Source organism: Hyperolius riggenbachi, chromosome 10 (genome assembly GCF_040937935.1).
Source record: "Hyperolius riggenbachi isolate aHypRig1 chromosome 10, aHypRig1.pri, whole genome shotgun sequence".
NCBI lineage: Eukaryota > Metazoa > Chordata > Amphibia > Anura > Hyperoliidae > Hyperolius > Hyperolius riggenbachi.
Window position 1 is genome coordinate 233573553 of NC_090655.1, and position 17742 is coordinate 233591294.

The window sequence follows — 17742 nt, forward strand, 5'->3', positions numbered from 1 at the left end:
AAAACTAAAGAGGAAAAGTGAATTGCATGTGGGCCTATGAGGTTTATGCCAAGGCTGTGGTTTAGAACTGTAAGGAAAATGTGTTAGAGTTAGACCAGCAGTATCAAGAGTATGCCAAGGTTGAGGTTTCGTAGCCATAGCCATGATAATGTTGGTACTATGATGTTATACTGAAGAATGGAGATGGGCCTTTCATATGGTGTACAGTATCTCCTCCTCATTTGTTGGTACTATGATGTTATACTGAGGAATTGAGATGGACCTCTCATATGGTGTACAGTATCTCCTCCTCATTTGTTGGTACTATGATGTTATACTGAGGAATGGAGATGGGCCTTTCATATGGTGTACAGTATCTCCTCCTCATTTGTTGGTACTATGATGTTACACTGAGGAATAGAGATGGGCCTTTCATATGGTGTACAGTATCTCCTCCTCATTTGTTGGTGCTATGATGTTATACTGAGGAATAGAGATGGGCCTTTCATATGGTGTACAGTATCTCCTCCTCATTCGTTGCTACTATGCTGTTATACTGAGGAATGGAGATGGGCCTTTCATATGGTGTACAGTATCTCCTCCTCATTTGTTGGCACTATGATGGTATACTGAGGAATGGAGATGGGCCTTTCATGTGGTGTACAGTATCTCCTCCTCATTTGTTGGCACTATGATGTTATACTGAGGAATGGAGATGGGCCTCTCATATGGTGTACAGTATCTCCTCCTCATTTGTTGGTACTATGATGTTATATACTGAGGAATTGAGATGGAATTCTCATATAGTGTGCAGTATCTCCTCCTCCATTGTTGGTACTATGTTGTTATACTGAGGAATTGAGATGGGCCTTTCATATGGTGTACAGTATCTCCTCCTCATTTGTTGGTACTATGATGTTATACTGAGGAATGGAGATGGACCTCTCATATGGTGTACAGCAGGGGTGCCCACACTTTTTCGGCTCGTAAGCTACTTTAAAATTCACCGAGGCCAGATCTACCAACCAACTAAGTAAACAATGAGCGTAACTAAGGAGCGTTCGCTATGCCGTAGCGTGTGCAAGTTATTTTTTAACATACGCTGCTAGAACAGCACAGTTTGTTAAATTAAAGCGGACCCAAACCAAACATTTTTTTTTTAATTAAAAATATTTAGTTGCACCACTCTGACACATACAAAGATAAACAAACACTCCTTCAAGCCTATGATCATTTCAGTGCATGCTTTTCACCCTTCTATTTTCATAGCTAGGGCTATACTGGGGGCAGCCATTAGCAATTCCTCCATTGTCGGACACCATCTACTCCACCAGTTTGCCGGAAAAATCCCGGCAATTTGAAAGGAAGGAAGGGGTTCCAATAAATGTAAAATATTTTATATTTGTCATCATGCAGCTGAAAAAAGGCCGCTATTTATTATTATAATTTAGAAAATAGATGTTATTTCTGAAATCTTGTATTTTTAATTTAACCTCCCTGGCGGTAAGCCTGTGCTGAGCACGGGTTATGCTGCGCAGGGGGATTTCTCAGGCCCTGCTGGGCCGATTTTTATAAAATTTTTTTTTGCAGCACACAGCTAGCACTTTGCTAGCTGCGTGTGCCCTCTGATCGCCGCTGCTCGCCGCCGATTACCCACCGCTCGCTTCGCCGGGACGCCCCCCCCCCCCCCCCAGACCCCGTGCGCTGACTGGCCAATCAGTGGCAGGCAGCGCTTAGCGGTAGTGTGGGACTCGCAATGACGTCACGACGTCAGTGACGTCATGCCGCCCGTCGCCATGGTGACGGGGGAAGCCCTCCGGGAGATCCCGTTCTTTAAACGGGATCTCCTGATCTCCGATCGCCGGAGGCGATTGGAGGGGCTGGGGGGATGCCGCTGAGCAGCGGCTATCATGTAGCGAGACTTTGTCTCGCTACATGGAAAAAAAAAAAAATTAAAAAAAATACTTTGCTGCCCCCTGGCGGATTTTTAATAAACCGCCAGGAGGGTTAAGTCCACTTTAAGTCCTATATCACCTGCAGCTCCTGTATCATAGTGATCAACAGAGAAAACCTGCTCTTTACTTACTTGTAATACAATAGGCCAGCATTTAGGACCCTGCAGCCTGACTTCTGTCAGTCCTGGTGGGATCCTTAGTACTTCCCTACTGTTGCTGAGTGGAGAGGGCAGGGAGACATTGGCATTCACTCATAGCGTTACTTCTTCCCTGCTGGATCTCCAGGTCCCAGACAGCCCCATTAGGAGGGAGGGGGAGGCGGGCTGTACATTACACAGGAGCTGTTATCTCCTGCTCTCCCGGTCAGAGCACAGCTGCAGCACGTGTCTGCCAGAGCCTGTGGGAGGGAGAGAGAGACGCTCGGAGAATGGAGGGAGCCACCTTTCCAGGAGCAGGCATCGTTCTTCTATTGTAGCTCCGCCCCCAGCCATGACACTGCGTCATGGCAAAGCCGCCCCTGGCCTCTCAGCCGGGCCTCTCTCCTTCCCTGATTGGCTGCAAGATCAGCAGCCAGCATGAGCAGCATAATCTGATAGGACGCGTTCTACAGCTGCCGGTCACTAAATTCAATGGAATGCGGCCATGAGGTCTCGATCTACCAAACAGGTGCTCGCGATCTACCGGTAGATCGCGATCGACCTATTGGGCAGCCCTGGTGTACAGTATCTCCTCCTCATTTGTTGGTACTATGATGTTATGCTGAGGAATGGAGATGGACCTTTTATATGGTGTACAGTATCCCCTCCTCATTTGTTGGCGCTATGATGTTATACTGAGGAACGGAGATGGGCCTTTCATATGGTGTACAGTATCTCCTCCTTATTTGTTGGTACTATGATGTTATGCTGGGGAATGGAGATGGACCTTTCATATGGTGTACAGTATCCCCTCCTCATTTGTTGGCGCTATGATGTTATACTGAGGAACGGAGATGGGCCTTTCATATGGTGTACAGTATCTCCTCCTCATTTGTTGGCACTATGATGTTATACTGAGGAATGGAGATGGGCCTTTCATATGGTGTACAGTATCGCCTCCTCATTTGTTGGTACTATGATGTTATACTGAGGAACGGAGATGGGCCTTTCATATGGTGTACAGTAACTCCTCCTCATTTGTTGGTGCTATGATGTTATACTGAGGAATGGAGATGGGCCTTTCATATGGTGTACAGTATCTCCTCCTCATTTGTTGGTACTATGGTGTTATACTGAGGAATGGAGATGGGCCTTTCATATGGTGTACAGTATCCCCTCATTTGTTGGTACTATGATATTATACTGAGGAATGGAGATGGGCCTTTCATGTGGTGTACAGTATCTCCTCCTCATTTGTTGGTACTATGATGTTATACTGAGGAATGGAGATGGACCTTTCATATGGTGTACAGTATCTCCTCCTCCATTGTTGGTACTATGTTGTTATACTGAGGAATTGAGATGGGCCTTTCATATGATGTACAGTATCTCCTCATTTGTTGGTACTATGATGTTACACTGATGAATGAAGATTGGCCTTTCATATGATGTACAGTATCTCCTCCTCATTTGTTAGTACTATGATGTTATACTGAGGAATTGAGATGGACCTTTCATATGGTGTACAGTATATCCTCCTCCATTGCTGGTACTATGTTGTTATACTGAGGAATTGAGATGGACCTCTCATATGGTGTACAGTATCTCCTCCTCATTTGTTGGTACTATGATGTTATGCTTAAGAATGGAGATGGGCCTTTCATATGATGTACAGTTTCTCCTCATTTGTTGGTGCTATCATGTTATACTGAGGAATTGAGATAGACCTTTCATATGGTGTATAGTATCTCCTCCTCATTTGTTGGTACTATGATGTTATACTGAGGGATGGAGATGGGCCTTTCACATGGTGTACAGTATCTCCTCCTCATTTGTTGGTACTATGATGTTGCACTGAGGGATGGAGATGAGCCTTTCACATGGTGTACAGTATCTCCTCAATTGTTGGTGCTATGATGTTATACTAAGAAACGGAGTTGGGCCTTTCATATGGTGTACAGTATATCCTCATTTGTTGGTACTATGATGTTATACTGAGGAATGGAGATGGGCCTCTCATATGGTGTACAGTATATCCTCATTTGTTGGCACAATATAGTTATACTGAGGAATCTAGATGGACATTTTATATGGTGTACAGTATCTTCTTTTAATGACAAGTTGTGGAAATATCAACTTGGAGAAAACTAGGGAGGAAAAGTGAATTTCATATGGGCACCAGGGGCTTGATTCACAAAACCGTGCTAACTGTTAGCACGGGTTAGCATGAAGAACATTTGCACGCGACAACGCGGACATTTGCGAGGGCACCCGATCGAGCGCAAAAATCTTGTACGCTATCGCGCAATCGTGGGACTTTGCGCGCACAAAAGTCCACGCATGGCGCTTCGCGTGCTAACAGTTAGCACCGTTTTTGTGAATCAAGCCCCTTATGTTTAACAGATGTTGGGGGAATCTGGGTGGACCCTCCATCCTCCTTTAAAATAAATCAAAGTCTCCTCTTACCCGGTGATGTGAGGGACAGATGAGTTTCCACCATGGCGCCCTTGTAGAGGTACTTGTGCCCTTCTAAATTTTGCCCCTCCTCCATGGAGCAACAGACAGGGGAATCCTGACAAATTCAAGTCTGATTGTCTTCCATCCTCACCGATGTAGTCATGTGATCTGCACAGGAGACTCCTCCCTGTACATATGTAGATGATAAATTACCTGAACTGTGAGAAGTAATGTGCACACGTGTATCAATGACAAACAGAGGACATGCAAATTGAAGTTAAGCTTATTTAAATCCACACGCAGATTACATTCAACAATGACTGCATCAAAAGGATAAGGATTCCACTTGTGTCTCACGTGTGATCAAAGGAGCCGAGGAGCGAGGTACAAAGGGTGGGTGCGAGGGCACTAGTGGCTGTTCACGGCTGCCCTTTTGCGTTCCTCACGCTGATTCATGTGGAGGCTAGGCAGCCCACTGAGAAACCCACTGGGCTGGTGAGTGCCGTAAGTTTTTTCCTCATTTTTTCACAGTGATATAATGTGTACACAGCTTACATCCAAAGCAGCCATATGTCAGATAGGGGGTGCTGTGCAGTGACATTATAAGGCTGGATAGTATTTAGATGATGATATATATCAATGCCTCACATACAGTTTGACACAGGATGGATATTGAGAATTATGGCCAATACTCCTGTGTTCATAGAAAAATTATAGTGCTCTCCTTATAGCAGGGGTCCACAAACCTTTTCAGTAAAAGGTCGGGTCAATATACTTCAGACTGATGGGGGACTGGAGTATACATGAAATGATGTAGAAAAACATAACATTGAGCCTAGGTATTGGGGCAGCATGTCTCCCATTTACCAGAGCAGATGTTATGACCTCAACACAGCTTGTGCAGATAGAAGCCCTTCAACACAGCACGTGCAGAAAGTATGCATTCTACCACAGAATGTGCAGGTAGCATGCCCTCCAACACAGTGCAGATATTGTGACTCTAACATAGCAAGTCATATGTGAGCCATAATGTCACCCAATGGCCTACAAAAGCCTGCAGCACAATCTCACCCACAAACACACACGATCACTGTAGCAACGTATACAGCACAACCCTCCATTTCCCCTTTGCAAAGGAACCATGACATTTCTGCACAGCAGTGATCAAAATATATGTGATTATGCTTGTTACAAGCAGGGATGCTCAACTCCGAATTCGGGTGAAACCCGGATAGTTGCTATCCGGATTTCACCCAGCTTACCTATCTGCCGTCTTCTTCGGTCCGTCCCACGGCGCCTCCCATGATGCATTCCACGTGGCGGTCACGTGAGTAAAAACACTTCCTCCTTCCGGGTTGAAGGAGGAAGTGTTTGTAATCACGTGACGCGCTTGGAACGCATCGTGGGAGGCGCCGAGGAACGGACTGAAGAAGACGTCTGATAGGTAAGCTTGACCCCCCGCTCACTCCACACAGGAACCTGTGTGAAATCTGGATAGCAACTATCCGGGTTTCAACCGAATTCGGAGTTGAGCATCCCTGGTTACAAGTAATTCCCTCCACCCATTAACCCAGCAAATTACTGCTTTCTGGCTTCCATGTGGAAGGGTGGTGGCAGAAGTGCTATTCTTTATGCGGGCCACCAAGATTTAAAAATGCAGCGGACCGCATCTATAAGTAATACATTTTGTGTGTGTGGGGCCAGTAAAAATAAAGGCTCAGTAGGCTGCATTCAACCCCTAAGCCTTAGTTTGAGGACCAATGATTTAGATGATATATTTCAGATGTCTCACATACAGTTTGACACAGGATGGATATTGAGAATTATGGCCAATACTCCTGTGTTCATAGAAACAATTATAGTGCTCTCCTCATAGTGTCCCCAGCTACAATGCTCACCTTATATTATTCCCAGTTATAATGCTTAGTTCCAACAGCCATAGTGCTTTGCTTACAATGACCCTAGTTATCCACTTTTTTATGGTTTCCCTGGTTATAATGCTTTCCCAAATAATGATCCCAGTTGTAGTGCCCCCAGTTATAGTATTCCTCTCATGGCACTTCAGTTATAGTTCTCTTGTAATAGTATCTCCAATTATAATGTTCTCTCTATATGGCATTTTGTTTAATTGAAAAATATGAATTTGCTTTCATAAAGCAGAAGGTATTGCAATTATTCAGCAAGAGAAAGCTCCCATGATGCACTACTGCTGAATATGCAAATCATACCGTCGTGCCCCTAAAATAGTTTATGCTAATGCTAGCTAACCTAGTTATTACCGTCTGTACCTCCAATAACAGCAATATCTTCTCGCAACTTTTTACTTCCTGCCCATGATACTTTTTACTTCCGGTGCGTAAGCTCCACCCCATCCAATCTGTACCGTCTGGAGCATTACCACAGTATAACATGTTTCTTCTGTGTTTTGCGGGCTTTCTGCCACCTTGTGGAGAAAATACAAACTGCAGCTCACCTCATTTTCGAATGCCCGCTTTAATCGCATCAGGACACATGGAAATGGGAAGCATTCACGTTGTCTCTCTAGACAGACATGATAAAGAGCAGATCAGACATTATAAAAAATACATTCGGTGTTCTCCTCTTACTAGCTCCCCTGGTCAAGGTACACCAATCACACAACACACATGTATATAAAATATCTACATGTTGGTGATTATAAATGAGGATAACAACAGTTTCTTCAGCCCTTCTAATGAAAAATGCATACTGTAAATGAAAGTTTAGCAGTGTGATACAAAACAGCACAGAGTACACGAGAAATTGCTGAACATAAAATACAGGGGTTGGACAAAATAATGGAAACACCTTGAAAATCAACAAATTATATTTTAATATGGTGTAGGTCCACCTTTTGCGGCAATTACGGCCTAAAGTCTCCGAGGTATTGATTCATACATATTGTGAATTGTTTTCATAGCCGGCCTTTGACCTGAGCGACCGGAGCGGTCGCTCAGGGCGGCGGCTTCCAAGGGGGCGCCTATAGCTGGTTACCTATGCTGAGGGCACCTACACCTAATTTCCTATACTGGGGGCACCTATAGCTGGCTACCTTTACTCAGGGCACCAACACCCGGCTACCTATACTGGAGGCACCTATGCCTGGCTACCTATGGGGGCGATGGAGACCTTCAACTTACTTCCTATTCTGGGGCACCTATGCTTGGCAACCTATAGTGAGGGCACCTACACATGAGATTCTATACTGGGGCACCTATACCTGGCTACCTACCTATACTGAGTCTGAGAGCGGTTTTTTTTTTTGGGGGGGGGGGGGGGAGGGAGCACTGCGGCTATAACACGTGGTGCAAATTGTCGGTGCTGTGCTATCATTCTAAATGGGAGGGGCAGGGGGGCGGCTAACTGTCCCACTGATTGTTTTTATTCATATTCCAGAAAGGTTTTAGCCTTCATTCTTAAGTATATTCAGGAGGATAATGTACTCTTTCCATCCATTCGTGGTTAGTAATAGTATTTTTTCTATTATACATATAGTGCTGGGTGTCTTCTTGTCATACAGGAAAGCTAAATAAAAGTGCAATCCTGGTGAAGCAAATTATTATTATTAGTGGTCAGGAGGAAACTGTGGGTGGAAGGAGGGCCCCACAGACTAAGTTTGCCCTGGGGCCCCAGGGCCGCTTAAACCGGCCCTGTCCCCAATTATAGTGCTCTCTGTATAGTGTCCCCAGGTATAGTGCTCTCTGTATAGCGTCCTCAGTTATAGTAGCTGGCTGGATAGTGTAATGATTAAAGGGCTCTGCTTCTGACATTAACCTTCCTGGCGGTAACCCCGAACTTAGTTCAGGGTAAGCCGCGCAGGAGGTTTTCTCCGGCCCTACTGGGCCGATTTTCTTAATTTTTTTTTTGCTGGATGCAGCTAGCACTTTGCTAGCTGCGCCAGCACATTGATCGCCGCCGGCCTGCGCCCAATCGCCGCTATCCGTTTCGGCGCGCGCCCCCCCAGACCCTGTGCGCTGCCTGGCCAATCAGTGCCAGGCAGCGCCGAGGTGTGGATCGGGACTCCCAATGACGTCACGACGTCGCTGACGTCGGTGACGTCATCCCGCCCCGTCGCCATGGCGACGGGGGAAGCCCTCCAGGAAATCCCGTTCTTTGAACGGGATTTCCTGATCGGAGATCGCCGAAGGCGATCGAAGAGGGCGGGGGGATGGCGCTGAGCAGCGGCTATCATGTAGCGAGCCCTGGGCTCGCTACATGATTTAAAAAAAAAAAAAAAAAAACTGCCGCGCTGCCTCCTGGAGGAATTTTTCATACCGCCAGGAGGGTTAAGGACCTGAGTTCAAATTTAGGCTCTTCCTATTCAGTAAGCCAGCACCTATTCATTAAAGGACAACTGAAGAGAGAGGTATATGGAGGCTGCCATGTTTATTTCCTTTTTAAGCAATACCAGTTGGTTGGCAGCCCTGCTGACCCTCTGCCTCTAATACTTTCAGCCATAGACCATGAACAAGCATGGAGCGCGTTTCTGACATTATTGTCAGATCTGACAGACTGGCTGCACGCTTGTTTCTGCCGCAATTTCGCATGCGATTTCGCATAGGCAGGGTATATACGGATTTAACCATGTCACTGCCTGGTTCAATTTACATTAGTTTTCATGCGAATTCGCATGCGAAATTGCGGCAAAAACTGCATGTGCCTTATCCCTATCACATACATAGCCTGCGAAACGCCTGCATTCAACACGCAGGCAAATTCTGCAGGCTCTACCGTGCAGAAAAATCCTGCACAGAAAAATGCAGGAAAAAACTGACAAGTGGAAACAGGGCCATCCACTTGTATTGGTTATGCGAATCCACATGCAGACAACGCATGCGGATTCGCTCTAGTGGAAACGGGCCCTTAGTGCTCTCCCTCTACTGAAGCCATTTATAGTGCTCTCCTTATAGTTAGAGTTGAGCCGAAATTTTCGTAATTTCGCATTACTAAAATTACGCATGCGAAATTTGCGATTACGATGCGAAATTACGGTAGCGTAATTGCCATTAAAATCGTAATTGAAAATACCGTAAGCGTAATTTTCAACGCGTAATTTCGCGTTTCGTTCATGCCGTAATTTCGCATTAAACGCTACCGTAATTTCGCGTTAAACCGTAACGCTCCGTATAATATGAAAAAGCCGCCGACTTTAAGGGTTAATAGCAAAGCCCCCTTAAATGCTAAGAGCCTCAAATTTGGAGAATATATTAAGGAGATCAGGAGGAATAAGAGGAAAAATTTTTTTTTCAAAAAGACCTTATAGTTTTTGAGAAAATCGATGTTAAAGTTTCAAAGGAAAAATGTAAACATTTAAAAACCCGCCGACTTTAACGGTTAATAGCAAAGCCTGCTTAAAGTTTAGGAACACCAAATTCCCAGGGTATATTAAGGGGATCAGTGGGAATAAGAGGAACATTTTTTTTTCAAAAAGACCTTATAGTTTTTGAGAAAATCGATTTTTAAGTTTCAAGGGCGAAAATGTCTTTTAAATGCAGAAAATGTCAGTTTTTTTTTGCACAGGTAACAATAGTGTATTATTTTCATAGATTCCCCCAAGTGGGAAGAGTTTTACTTACTTCGTTCTGAGTGTGGGAAATATAAAAAAAAACGACGTGGGGTCCCCCCTCCCAGACCTCTTTAACCCCTTGTCCCCCATGCAGGCTGGGATAGCCAGAATGCGGAGCACCGGCCGCGTGGGGCTCCGCACCCTGACTATACCAGCCCGCATGGTCCATGGATTGGGGGGTCTCGGAAGGGGAGGGGCAGCCAAGCTTTCCCCTCCCCCTCCGAGCCCTTGTCCAATCCAAGGACAAGGGGCTCTTCTCCACCTCCGATGGGTGGTGGAGGTGGAGGCCGCGATTTCCTGGGGGGGGGGGGGGGGTTCATGGTGGAATTTGGGAGTCCCCTTTAAAAAGGGGTCCCCCTCCCAGGAGAAATGAGTATAGAGGTACTTGTACCCCTTACCCATTTCCTTTAAGAGTTAAAAGTAAATAAACACACAAACACTTAGAAAAAGTATTTTAATTGAACAAAAAACATAACCACGAAAAAAGTCCTTTAATATTCTTAATTAACCATTAATACTTACCTGTCCCTTTAAATAAATGATCCCTCGAAATAGCCTCGGAAATGTTCTATCAGTTACAATGTAACAAAGTTATTACAATGTAACAACTTTGTTACATTGTAACTACGCCGCACCCGACGTCACTCGCCGCCGCCGCATACGCGTCCGTGCTGCACGGACCTGACAGAGCTGGGGTTCCTTCTGATTTGAAGGAACCCCATTGGTCTGCTAAGGACCAATGGGGCTCCTTGGAGCCCAAATACAAAGATGCTTAGAGAGCTCTGAGCTATATAGCTCAGAGCTCTGTCGGGTCCGTGCAGGACGCTAAGTCCCCGCCGGCTCCCGCTGCCCTCCCCGCCTCTCCCACATGTCACCCACATGTGGGTGACATGTGGGTGACAGATGTGGGCGGGGTGGACAGCGGGAGCTGCGGGGACTTAGCATCCTGCACGGACGCGTAAGTGTATGCGGCGGCGGCGAGTGACGTCGGGTGCGGCGTAGTTACAATGTAACAAAGTTGTTACATTGTAATAACTTTGTTACATTGTAACTGATAGAACATTTCCGAGGATATTGCGAGGGATCATTTATTTAACCTCTTGCCGACCGCGTCACGCCGGTAGGCGTGGCCGCGGCGGCAGCCCCAGGACCGCCTAACGCCAATTGGCGTAAAGTCCTGGGGCTCTGTTTTGAATGAGATCGCGCGCACGCTGCGCGCGCATCTCATTCTCGGAGGGCGGAGCTCCGCCCCCTCTTCAGTCTCCGAGCGGCTATTGCCGCTCGGGAGACTGATAGACGGCGTGATCGCCGTCTATTTACCCGTACAGCGCTGCGATCGGCAGCAGCGCTGTACTGGGGACAGCCATGTGACACGGCTGTCCCCCTGGGACACTGGAGAGAGATCGGCTCTCATAGGCAGAAGCCTATGACAGCCGATCGCCACAATTGGCTGGCTGTGGGGAAGGAGGGGGGGAGGGAGGGAATAGATTTAAAAGAACACGCTTTTTTTTAATAAAAAAAGAAACAAAAATATTTGTAAACAAAAAAAAAACAATCTGGGGGCGATCAGACCCCACCAACAGAGAGCTCTGTTGGTGGGGAGAAAAGGGGGGGGAAATCACGTGTGTGCTGTGTTGTGCAGATCTGCAGCTTAGCCTTAAAGCTGCAGTGGCACATTTTGCTTAAAATGGCCTGGTCACTAGGGGGGTTTAGCACTGCAGTCCTCAAGAGGTTAAAGGGACAGGTAAGTATTTATTGGTTAACCTATTTTGGTTCCTGGACGTAGTTTCTACGTCCAGGAACCATGCGCGCTACCGCGTGCTCCCGCGGCCGATCGCGCGCGTTCACGCGCACTCCCGGCCGCGGATTCGGTAGCCAGGGAATCAATGTATCGGGCTACGGTGCCCGATCATTGATTCCTCTCCCCCGCTGAAAAAGCGACAGCTTCTCTCAGAAGCTGCGCCTTTTCTGGCCGTTCCCTGCCCAATGCGCCACTCTAAGCGTGTGTTACGCTTAGAGTGACGTCATGTAAACAAACTCATGGCTGCCATCTTGTGGCCAAAAAGTAATACTACACCTGTAAAAAAAAATAATTTAAAATTAACACACATTTACATTATAAATCTATTGTTTACCTCCCACCCTCCCAAAACTACCCAAATAAAATGTTTACAATAAAAAAAAAAAAACCATTACAATAAAAAAAAAAACCATGTAAATATTTACCTAAGGGTCTAAACTTTTTAAATATCAATGTAAAGATGAAATATTTCTATATTTTTTTTATTTTAAACGTGTAAATAGTGATAGATGCAAAACGGAAAAAATGCACCTTTATTTCCAAATAAAATATTGTCGCCATACATTGTGATAGGGACATAATTTTAACCAGTGGTGCTCAGCAGAGCTCGAATATTCGAGTAGCTCGAATATTCGAGCTCTTTTTCAGCTATTCGAGCTCGGTATTCGAGCTCCGAATAGCTGGAGCTATTCGAATGGGCTATCCGAGTACACTCGAATAGCCCATTCACTATTCGAGCTATTCGAGCAACCCGGTACCGAGCTCGAATAGCGTCATAGCCCAGATTGATGTCCTTAGAGCCAATCAGAGGGCTCCCAGGCCCTCTGACGGCAGCCAATCACAGAGGGGGACCCTGGCCAGCCCCTACCCTATAAATAGCGGCCGCCATGTTCCGTTTCTCCGTGCTTGCCTGAGACTTGTACAGAGAGAGAGTTGCTCCTTTGTGCTTTGGCTTAGCAAGAGCTCTATTGTGGTCATTTACCTAGCGTTTTTGCTCACATACACCTCCTATACACACCTATATTGTTGTTAGTTATTTAGACATTGTATTTTAGTTAGTAGCTTGCGTGTTACATTAGAGACAGGCAGCTGCTGCAAGCTTACAGGTTTAGGCCTCAGGGGGGCCTTGCCTCTGTGGGCAGCTGTCCTCTGTTTATTTCTCTCATCTATACCAGTATTTCTGCTGTCCTTTACTAATAGTATTGTAGTTATACTGTACTAGGAGTAGGACACTCACTGACTGTCACTGTTTATAGGCTACTAGCTAGCTCCTGCGTGTGTGCACTCACTCACTGTCTGTGTGTACACACACTCTATTTCCTTCTGATTACTGATAGATTATTGTTAGTTAGTTGTACTTACTTACTACTTACTCTTACTGTACCCGTAGGGACACTCACTGTCACTGTTCATATAGGCTACTAGCTCCTGCGTGTGCGCACTGCACTCACTGTCTGAGTGTACACACACAACACACACTCTATTTCCTTCTGATCGCTGATTGATTATCGTAATTAGTTAGTTGTACTTACTGTTACTACTTACTCTTACTGTACTAGGAGTCTAGGACACTCAGTCACTGTCCATAGGCTACTAGCTCCTGCGTGCGTGCACTCACTGTCTGAGTGTACACACACAACACACACTCTATTTCCTTCTGATCGCTGATTGATTATCGTAATTAGTTAGTTCTACTTACTTACTGTTACTACTTACTCTTACTGTACTAGGAGTCTAGGACACTCAGTCACTGTGTTCATAGGCTACTAGCTCCTGCGTGCGTGCACTCACTGTCTGAGTGCACACACACAACACACACTCTATTTCCTTCTGATCGCTGATTGATTATTGTAATTAGTTAGTTGTACTTACTGTTACTACTTACTCTTACTGTACTAGGAGTCTAGGACACTCAGTCACTGTGTGTTCATAGGCTACTAGCTCCTGCGTGCGTGCACTCACTGTCTGAGTGTACACACACAACACACACTCTATTTCCTTCTGATCGCTGATTGATTATTGTAATTAGTTAGTTCTACTTACTGTTACTAATTACTCTTGCTGTACTAGGAGTCTAGGACACTCAGTCACTGTTCATAGGCTACTAGCTCCTGCGTGCGTGCACTCACTGTCTGAGTGTACACACACCACCCACACTCTATTTCCTTCTGATCGCTGATTGATTATTGTAATTAGTTAGTTCTACTTACTGTTACTACTTACTCTTACTGTACTAGGAGTCTAGGACACTCAGTCACTGTGTTCATAGGCTACTAGCTCCTGCGTGCGTGCACTCACTGTCTGAGTGTACACACACCCACACTCCATTTTATTCTGATCGCTGATTGATTATTGTAATTAGTTAGTTCTACTTACTGTTACTACTTACTCTTACTGTACTAGGAGTCTAGGACACTCAGTCACTGTGTTCATAGGCTACTAGCTCCTGCGTGCGTGCACTCACTGTCTGAGTGTACACACACCCACACTCCATTTCCTTCTGATCGCTGATTGATTATCGTAATTAGTTAGTTGTACTTACTGTTACTACTTACTCTTACTGTACTAGGAGTCTAGGACACTCAGTCACTGTCCATAGGCTACTAGCTCCTGCGTGCGTGCACTCACTGTCTGAGTGTACACACACCACCCACACTCTATTTCCTTCTGATCGCTGATTGATTATTGTAATTAGTTAGTTCTACTTACTGTTACTACTTACTCTTACTGTACTAGGAGTCTAGGACACTCAGTCACTGTGTTCATAGGCTACTAGCTCCTGCGTGCGTGCACTCACTGTCTGAGTGTACACACACCCACACTCCATTTCCTTCTGATCGCTGATTGATTATTGTAATTAGTTAGTTCTACTTACTGTTACTACTTACTCTTACTGTACTAGGAGTCTAGGACACTCAGTCACTGTGTTCATAGGCTACTAGCTCCTGCGTGCGTGCACTCACTGTCTGAGTGTACACACACCCACACTCCATTTCCTTCTGATCGCTGATTGATTATTGTAATTAGTTAGTTCTACTTACTGTTACTACTTACTCTTGCTGTACTAGGAGTCTAGGACACTCAGTCACTGTTCATAGGCTACTAGCTCCTGCGTGCGTGCACTCACTGTCTGAGTGTACACACACAACACACACTCTATTTCCTTCTGATCGCTGATTGATTATCGTAATTAGTTAGTTGTACTTACTGTTACTACTTACTCTTACTGTACTAGGAGTCTAGGACACTCAGTCACTGTCCATAGGCTACTAGCTCCTGCGTGCGTGCACTCACTGTCTGAGTGTACACACACCACCCACACTCTATTTCCTTCTGATCGCTGATTGATTATTGTAATTAGTTAGTTCTACTTACTGTTACTACTTACTCTTACTGTACTAGGAGTCTAGGACACTCAGTCACTGTGTTCATAGGCTACTAGCTCCTGCGTGCGTGCACTCACTGTCTGAGTGTACACACACCCACACTCCATTTCCTTCTGATCGCTGATTGATTATTGTAATTAGTTAGTTCTACTTACTGTTACTACTTACTCTTACTGTACTAGGAGTCTAGGACACTCAGTCACTGTGTTCATAGGCTACTAGCTCCTGCGTGCGTGCACTCACTGTCTGAGTGTACACACACTAAATTTACTTGTGATTACTACTGATTATTGTAACTGCTAGTTGTACTTCCTGACTGTTACTACTTACTTACTGTACTAGGGGACACTCACTCAGTCACCTCACCAACCAACCAACTCACCTCATTAAAGTACCCCACTTTTCACCCGCCCTTTTAAAAAACTTTTGTCTATACGCCCAAAACATTGAAGATGTCTGGAAGTGGCAGCCAGCGCGGTTTGGGCAAGGGGAAGGGCAGCAAGGGAATCAGGAGGAGAGGGAGCAGCATTGTGGCAAGCCGCGGCCGCGGGCGCGCCACCATGCACAGTTCCGCAGCAGCAGCAGCAGCGTCAGTGGCTAACATTCCTCCCATAGCCACTGGCCGTGGACGCCTTGGGCGCCGCCCAGCAGGAGCATCTGCAACTCACGCTGCAGAGACACAGCAGCAGCAGCGTGTAGCACCTGCTCCCATTTTCCTCCAGCCGGGTCGGAAACGTCCCATTGAGGAAAAGGATGCAGACACTGTGGTGCAACTCATGACGGAGGATGAGCAGCCCGCCATCAGCTCTGCATCCGAGGCCTCCACCCTCACCACCACCACCACCACCACCACCACCACCCCTGTTCGCAGCAGCCGCCCAGCAGGGCCTGGGGAGGAGGCCAGTTCACCATCAGTCGCCGACCTGTCACTCAGCAGTCTTTTTACCCCAGGCACCATCAGGGTATTGTCTGCTGTTGTTGGCGATTTTGAGGAGGAGATGCTGATGGGCACTTTGGGGGAGGAGGGATTGGACAGCAAGACTGTGGCGACAGTCAAGCGTCCCATCCATGCATCAGGAGAGGAGTTTGGGGGGTCATCATCCCAGCAGGACATGTTTCAGGAGGGGCATGATGATGATGACCCGGTGACAGACAGAGACTGGGTGCCACCACCTCCAGGGGATGTCGTCCTCAGCAGCTCTGAGGAGGAGGAGGAGGATGCGCTTGTGGGCCTTGCAAGGAGGCGCATCATTGCAAGCATTGGCAGCGTCCCACAGCCTGCTGGTGTCTCAGGCTCAGCAGCAGCAGCAGCAGCATCAGCCAGTACCACCACCAGCCGCACCCAAGCCCCCCCCCCCAACCACCACAGGGAGACAGGCAGCAGCGCTTCCATGCCGTAGGGGGATGTTTCTGTCACCAATCTGGCGGTTTTTCACCATGCCCACTGTGTACAGCAAGTACGCCACTTGCAACCACTGTCAGCGGAAGTTGAGCAGAGGTGCAGACCCCTTAAAGTTCAGCACCAGCTCGCTCATCAACCACCTTGCGGCTAAACATTTCCACCAGCATGAGGAGTTCCAGAGGCTGAAGGCATCTGCTGCTGGCAGTGGCACCACACCCATCACTGCACAGCCTTCAGCAGCAGCAGCAGCAACAGCAGCCACCCGCCCTCCTGCTCCTCCAGCAGCACCAGCAGGAGTGCGGAAACGCACTGCTCCTCCCCCCTCTGCAACTCCTGCCGCCGACACTGAGGCCTGTTCTGGCAGCCAGTCCTCAGTGGCCTCCTCTGCTGTGTCTGCTGATTCCCATGTCAGCAAAAGGCCACGCCAGAGCCTTTTGAGCGAGTCCTTCCAGGGGGTGGTTAGGGCTCTGCCTCCCAGCAGCCGTCGCGTGCGGCAGCTGAACGGCTTGCTGGCACGGGCCATGTGCTCCCAACTCCTGCCGTACACGCTCGTGCAGGAGGGGAGCGACATTCGTGCGCTGCTTGCTTGCGCAGCCCCAGACTGGCAGCTCCCCAGCAGACACTTCTTTGCCCGCAAGGCCATTCCTGCACTGCACCGCTTTGTGATGGCCAATGTGGAGCGAGGGCTGGAGCACGCGGTTGGTGAAAGGGTCCACGTCACCATGGACTCCTGGAGCAGCCGCTTCGGGACAGGCCGCTACCTGTCCTTCACTGTCCACTGGGTCAGCTTGGTGGAAGGGGGTGAGGATGGGAGAGCAGCATCGGGCACAGCAGCAGCAGCAACACAGTGGGTGGTGCCACCCCGCAGGGTCAGGGGAACTGCAGCAGGTTCCTCCGATCCTCTGCCATCCTCCGGCACACCTGGCCAAACCCCCCGCCTCAGTAGCAGCGTGAAGGCCCGCCACTGCCAAGCGCTGCTGCACTTGGTCAGCCTATGGAAGACCAAGCTGACGGCAACCCATGTGTTGGTCAAACTCCAGG

At 47.3% G+C, this 17742-nt stretch overlaps 1 protein-coding gene across 10 annotated transcripts in view; it reads right to left on the reverse strand.

The window, feature by feature from the left end:
• Nucleotides 1-6861, reverse strand: part of LOC137534772 (zinc finger protein 585A-like) — an 84864-nt gene extending 78003 nt beyond the window's left edge. For 9 of the 10 annotated variants that reach the window (XM_068256410.1, XM_068256412.1, XM_068256417.1 and 6 more), the window contains exons 1-2: nucleotides 6817-6861; nucleotides 4538-4715 (exon numbers count right to left, since the gene is read on the reverse strand). In XM_068256410.1, coding sequence (XP_068112511.1) covers nucleotides 4538-4622 — 85 coding nt within the window. In that variant the 5' untranslated portion in view covers nucleotides 4623-4715; nucleotides 6817-6861. Of the gene's footprint in view, nucleotides 1-4537; nucleotides 4716-6796 lie in introns of all 10 variants that reach the window. The other variant, XM_068256409.1, reaches the window with a different exon arrangement.
• Nucleotides 6862-17742: the final 10881 nt, after the last annotated feature.